General features: G+C 44.1%; 1 protein-coding gene across 1 annotated transcript in view; it reads right to left on the bottom strand.

Moving 5' to 3' along the window:
* The window catches only part of mmp15b (matrix metallopeptidase 15b), a 28,862-nt gene extending 21,534 nt beyond the window's left edge, over positions 1–7,328 (bottom strand). The window contains exon 1 of the mRNA XM_035682343.1: positions 6,258–7,328. Within this exon, the coding sequence (XP_035538236.1) occupies positions 6,258–6,377 (120 nt within the window). The 5' untranslated portion in view covers positions 6,378–7,328. The remainder of the gene's footprint in view (positions 1–6,257) is intronic.

Genomic DNA, 7,328 nt, shown 5'->3' with positions numbered 1-7,328 from the left:
TCTATCTTTCTCTCTCACACACACACGTACAGTACACACATCTTATAAATATGAAATACTGTGGTCACACATGATACTGCCGACGAAACTGGTTAGTGGAGTAAGTAGCCACCCGCCCAGAAAGGGGTTTATTTGCTCTACGTGTGTCTAACACAAACAAAATGTCCCCACAGTCCAATGAAAACTAATTGAAAATGGTTTCCAGACCTTTCTTGATTTACTCTGTTCACCCTCTGCCTGAGTGGACTGCACTGTCTGCACAACTTCAAAATGACTGGATGTAAGAAAAAGGTCAAAGGGCCAAAAGTGTGGACCTGTGCTCCTCTTTGTTGATATTATCGACATTAAAAATACTAGACCAGCTGGTGGTATCAAACCTCAACGTCACTTCACCTCCAACATTCCCAGCTGGAGAAAAATGATATTTTGCCTCAGTTGTGTCCTTCCTCCACCATTACATCAGTCCTTCCAGTGCTGCTGTGATTAATTCTCCTGAAGTAAATGCATAATGCCAGATCGATCAATCACTGTCAGCTGCTGAGCTGAGTCTGACAGATCCTGATGGCATCTCATACTTTGTGATCAATTAAGGTAGTTGATGACTACTGTCGCCCAATAAATACATGGCCTTTGTTAAAGTAGCCCCCCATCTCTTTCTCCCTGAAGGTTAAAGTTTTATATCATAAAATCATATTAAGCTTTTCTGACAGCAGTAAAAAAAAACTGCAGGAGACCGTGCACAACAGACAGTGAGCTCACTTGCCAAAAAATGGAATGAAGTCAGTGCCAGTCATTTCTTCAAATTCAAACTCCCTCAGTGAAAACATGTGTAACTCAAAGACACAGTGCAGTGAGGCAAAATTCTTTGTTATTCTGCACCTGAGACTTCGTGTCTTTAGAGTCTATCCACTGGCCATCGGGAGGGTGAAAGGTTGAAAACCGCAAGCGTTTGAGCCCTCAGGCTTTGGAGCACTTGGCCTGAGGAGCTGAAACCTTCAAAACCTGTTGTATCTCCAAACACATTTGTAAAGACAGCCTGCTATATGGGGAGCTTTGTATTGTTATTCCATCAGTTATGAAGGCCATATTATCTGCCATGAGAGTGTTCACACATGCACGTGTGTCCATACAGTTGTTGCTGGACTTTGGAGGAAATATCCAAATAACATAAATAAATACTATTACTTTACCATTTTTCCCTCTCTGTGTCTCATCTTTATCGTCCTCTTTCTGGCAGTGTATGCACTGGCTGTATCAGCTCTGTGAGTGTGTAGGAGCAGGAAGAGACAGAGAGGGCTGAACTGGACGTGACCCTGACCCACCTCTGCCTTTAGATAAGAAAGCTTCAAACACACACAACTACACACACTCCCCCTTTCTCTCTCAAACACAAACATGCCCTTCCTGAAACACTATCTAAATACTCTCTCTCACGCGCACGCACACACACACACACACACACACACACATACAGTCGAGGCGAGGGAAACAGGTGGCAGGTTTCGCAAAACACTCTTTTTATCTGAAATAACCTCATACATCTCACTGTTACACAATAACTAAGTGCACACCACTGACAACATCAGAATAACACAATTAACTGATAACTAAGCCCCCCCCCCTTAGTTACTGTTGCCACACCTGTCAAAAAATGTGTAATTTAGCTAATTTTCCAACACCGCTTATGGATAGCCCATTTATATAACTTCATGAGTCACAGACCATGGCAACAACAGGTGTGTCTCACGTAGTTAGTGTCCCCTGTAAACAGTGTCTGTTTCTATCTGTGCTACTAGCTTTCTGTATTTGACTATGTTTCCTCTTTTTGCAGCCTTTTCCTTATTTTGCCTGTGTTTTGTCTCTTTGCTTGTGCTCTGTTAATCTGCTGGGCAGGGCCACCGTATAAAGCTATCCCAGGTAATGAGTTGGAGCTTATGTTAATGCAGAAAAACGTGCTGATTCATACATTTCTTTGGCTTTTGCTCTGTGTTCTTGGTTTATATAAAAGACAGCACCCTTTACATTCTTTAGATGAAGAGTATCGCTCTTCCTACAACCCCACGCACTGCACTTTGGCATGTCAAGGAATCCAAAGCCAGTTGCTAGGCTATGATTGGACGCTGTTTGGGGGAGGGTTTTAGTAAATGGCCAAATATTTAATATCAAATACTCAGACAGCACCTAACAGAAGGGTTTCATTTCATCGCGACAGCTGTACATGCATTCAACTGTTAAAAAAAGGGTCTTTCCACTTGTCTAGACTCCATCACCAGTTGAAGAAAATAGATGAATTTCCTAAATGACAAAAAACATGTCCACAAGAGACAAAAAGTCTTCTAAGAGCTGATTAGTAATGAGCTGTATTGATTGTTGTTTCCTGACAGCTAATGCTGTTCATATTTCATGCTGCCTGAGATAAAAACGAAGCACTTGCTGTAATCCACCCACTAACGTCATCCAACCACAAAGACACTCGGGGGGAAAAGCGGGTAGATTGCAATTCCCATTCAGAATTCAATAAGCAAAAAAAAAAACCCAAGCTATTGTTCCGTGTAATCTCCAACAAGCATCTTTCCTTATTCCAGCCACATCCTCTCTGCTCCTCTGTGATCAGCACCTCCACATGGTTGTCACTGCTGCAGTGACATGGGCAAAAAGGGAAATGCCTTCATGTCTGTTGATGTTTGTGTCTTTGTGTGTATCCGGGTATCCTATGTTGCCTCTACGCAGTCTTTCTCTGTCCCTTCCTAGCAAATATTTTACAACAGACTGTAGTCGGGTGCAAGGGCAGAGCTGCAGTCCTGTTGGGAAGATGTATGGAGGCATATGAACCCCTGCAACCCCCATCGTCTAAAACAGTAAAGCACTTCAGTCTGCCCACTCACCTTCCCTCATCAGCTGGGCTGAATACAAAACACGTCTTAGACAACAGGAGGAATAAGGGAGTGCTCGTGTATGTGTGTGTGTGGGTGCGTGCGAATACCGTCTATTAAATGGTCTTTCAAAGAGTCCTTGAGCTTACCTGCCAAAACCAGACCCAGCAATATACAAGGAGTTGTAAAACCTGCCAGGAGTGTGTGTGTGCGTGTGTGTGTGTGTGTGTGTGTGTGTCCACCACAATGTCAGCCAAGATACTAACAGAGCTTTTATTCCGAGGCTTGGTCTGCTGCCATATCTTACCCCCCCAAAGTCCTACCAAGAGGATGGATAAGTAAATGGAGCAGTGAGAAACAAAGAGGCACAGACAGACAGGAGGAAGAGAATTTCATTTGTCCAACTTTGAACATTTGGTGAACACACATGGGGTGAGAGAGGCAAACAGATGCTTCTTTTTATTATATTTATATATTATATCACTATTTATTTATATGTTATGCAAAAATCTCAAACGTGCGAGATTTTGCAAAGCATATAAATAAATAGTTCAGATAGTTCCCATCTTGTGGCATTCCCCGGCCTAGTCCCCATCACTGTAGCAATGGGAGTCTTTGTGGGCACGGTGATAGCCAATCACAGGGGAGCAGGGGGGAAGTGGCTGGAATGTGAAGAGACGGCACGCTGCAGATTAAATGGATACAAGGAGGATACGGATTGAGGAAGTTCTCTAGTTATGCGCCGCAATAAGTCCCTGATTACCCCGCTGCTCGCTGCTCTTACTCTGCTTTAGCCACAAACTGCTGTTGCACACTTTTTGCCTTCTCTCCATACAGCCTGTCTTATCATGTCCATGCTTCTCTCGGTGCTCTCTCATCCTCTTTCTCTCCTATTCACAGGTTTTCTCTCACAGCTCTCTCTCTTCAGACAAGAGGGTCCATTGTATTTCCAAAGATGCCTTGGAGTCCCAGGCCCAGCATGCCTGTGCACTGTGTGTGTGTGTGTGTGTGTGTGTGTCCCAGTTAGAAAACAGCTGTCACATTCAGCCATCACATGCTGCACAGCTGAGACTGGCCGCTACTATCCCTGTCAACGTTCTCCCTCGTCTTTGTTTCTCTTTCATAAGTAACTCCATGACTGAGCTCTCCTGGCTGTTGGCTGTGACATTTCCCTTTTTCAATCGAAACTTCTCAGATTCCTGCCCTGCCCCTGATCCCTCTCTATTCCTTTCTTCTTCTACCCTCCCACTTCATCCTTTTTGTCCAGACAGAGTAGGAGTTGAGATCTCAGACCAACTGCTAAACACTACATCTGAAGAGTGAGGATCGGATCGAACTCTAGACAATCTGTTTCAGTATGTGGATAAACTGTAGACTAGGTGTATAATGTAGTTTCAACACATTGCAACATAGTCTGGGTTTTGTTTTACAGATACAGGCTGCTATGAAACAAATATGTCGATCAAGTCCTGCCTTACCTGTCCTTTAGTTCAGACTGTAGAGCCCAGTATGTGCTTTACTGAAATTTCAGCCTATTTTCTGTTCAAACATAAACATTTCTATAACTATTATGGCTGTTGTGAATGACAACAAATGTTCTTCTCAGACACCTGGGAAACATTCATCAACCACAAAGACACCGTGTCGCCATCGGTGATTTCGTAAACACGGGGTCTACCATAAAGATTTGTGGGCAGGTCATGGAGACTGGCGTCACTAAACGAACAGCGTGACTTCTTTAAGTCCTCAAGTGACTAGCAAGCTTTAAAATCTTTTAAATCAAACAGATACAAGCCTCCACGTTTGCCATGTTTGTCGGAGCAGCACTGCAGATTTGAAGCTCAGCTATCAATGCAAACAGTCGCTGCTACAAGTTAAAATCATCTGAACTGGTCAGGTGGAGAGCTACAAGCGACCGGTTTTAATTACAATTTCCTCCCAGGCTAACGCAACCCTACCGTTTACTGTGCTATTCCTAACATTTGGGAAACGACTGGTCACCTCACAGGCTTCGGTCACAGCTGATATGGCATGGCACAAGCATCCTGATCATATGGATTCAGCATATCATCATATAAATGTTCTAAAAACTACCTGAAAACAATTCTGAGCCCAAAGTAAAGGCAGTCCTGACACTTTCATAATCTCACTTTTAATGCAGACAACAGCGTGCCAACTTATTATACTAAAACGCTTTCAAAAAAAATAGAACTTCTCTTCTACTTGCTTTCAGAGATCTATGCTTGGGTAACGCAATTGTTATTATTTCAGCTGACACACACACACACACACACACACACATATTTAGCAACAAGTGCTTAGGAATTTCTCATCAGTCCACACGTTGTGTAAACCCTCCGTCTCTTGTCTCAAGTCAGATACATTAGCACACACCTGCACACACACACACACACACACACACACCACAGCTATGTTAATCAGAATGTGTTGTAACCTGACAGACTGACAACCAGACCCCCTGGTCACTGAGTTTGGTAATGCAAGCTCACCTCTAATGACCGGGCGGTCTCTCTGTCTGTCTGTCAGTCTGTCTGTGCAAACCACACACACTCCACCACCCATCAGCACCCATCTTATAGGTGTAGAGCCGGCATGAGTAAGATGCTTTGTTTTTGTGTGTGTTTGCCCATTCACCTAAGGCTTAAGAACTGGATTCCATGGGGGTGCCCAGAAGAACAAAACGTCTTGACTGAAGCATCTCCAATTACTGAAAGAGGCGGAGGTCCCTCTGGGCGAAAATACCTTATAGATGGGAACGGTCAAAAGAGAGAGTAGGTCCGGGCAGGAAGGACTCTGAAACCCTTGTAACCTTAAAGACTGCAGTGTCAAAGCATTCAAGTCCACACAAACTCCAGTTAAGCCTGTTACAGTGTCACTGTCCAGGGTAAGGGTTTATTTGTGTACACCAGCATAATGGGACATGGGAAAATAAGAGTGTGTTGAGGTTAGTCTATGATAATAATAATGTAATTGACATTAGTACCAGAACAAAACTAGATGTTGTGCACTGGACAGTTCTGCATTAATTCAGATTGGCTGGGTCGTGTTTGAAGCTTCTGTTACAGTATTGGTTAACAGAGGTAGGCCTATGACATTTGAGAAGCTGTGGTTACCTATATGACCTGAGCAAAGAACATGTCAAATTGTATTGTTTGTGATAGTGAACCCGTGTTTTTTTTTTTTTTGTGGAAGCAAAACGCCGCTTGGCATCATGGCTTTTGGTCATTTTCATTGCTAAAATTGTTTATATCGGGCTTTAAAGTCGTCTCTAACCTCTGCTGCTTCTGGTTTCATCGCAGCTAGTTAGTAATTGCATTGTTTAGTGGGGGTTATCGCCGGTGAAAACGCCGCTGTGTGTTTTACCTCTGCGTTGAAGGGGCTGGCATCCTCCGCTCCACGCGCCCCCAGCGCACACATGGACAGCGCGAGGAAGGTCCGTCTCCAGAGCAACCAGAAGCAGCTGTTCCGCGAGGTGGATGCCATGGTCTGGGCGCGAGGGGAATCAGTCGGTGTTGCTGGTGGTTCACTCTCTACGGTGTATTACTTTGTCTTTGACTGGTTTTTAGTCCTAATATTGTTAGTTTGTGCAGTAAAAGTCGTAATAAAAACTGCAGTGAATTACCCCCTAGCAAGAACGCTACAGCAGTCTTCAACAGTGCACTTGCATCCTGGAACAGAGCTCCATTTCAGATTTACAGTCAGAGCCGCATTACACACTGACCCCCCATAAATGTCGGTAAGTTGTCTTCACTCATACGAGAGCCAATATATGTCCATATAGCTTTCTCCTAGAAGTTTTTACTTGTATTTTGCACCGCTGACAGACCGCCTCACCTTGCTCTACTGTGCTCTATTACAGCTGGGGTTACCCACGAGAGCGCACGTCTCATTTAATCCACATCAAAGTCGCTGCCTAATAAGTAACCTTGAAAGTGCACTTTACAAAAGAGCCTCAGTGCCTGCAGCAATGCCTGCTATCAGCAAAGCGGGACTGCCGCAGAACTGCTTTAGTAAATCATTTACTGCCAACATGTTCAACTTAACAACACCCTCTCGTGATAACAATGCCCAATGAAGTGCAGTTAAATGTACCCTGAGAAAGTTGCAAACCACTAACCACTACAACAGCCAAATAATAAGCCCAAAGTTCACCGCACTTGACCGACTCCTTCAGTGGTATCATCAAGTGACGGTAGCTGGGAAAGCAAACACGGCTGTTTTAGATCGCGACCTCTTTTTAAAAAAAGAAAAAAAGAAAGAAAAAAAATGGTTTGACGGGATTTTGCCCTCTATATCCAGTTTTTCCCTTTTCCCAGCAAAAATCTTCTTGGGAGCCGGTACTCAGCTAGTTGCTATCAGTCATGTCCCGACTGAGTCAGTGGCTGTGTGTTGTGTCCCCGCCGGTGCAGGACGAACAGTGGTCTGTTTGTGGTG

The sequence above is a fragment of the Morone saxatilis genome, unplaced genomic scaffold (assembly GCF_004916995.1).
Source record: "Morone saxatilis isolate NCDOM2014 unplaced genomic scaffold, NCSU_SB_2.0 Contig11, whole genome shotgun sequence".
In the NCBI taxonomy this organism is placed as follows: domain Eukaryota; kingdom Metazoa; phylum Chordata; class Actinopteri; family Moronidae; genus Morone; species Morone saxatilis.
The sequence above is the reverse complement of the archived record's forward strand: the minus strand, read 5'-3'. Positions and strand labels throughout refer to the sequence as shown.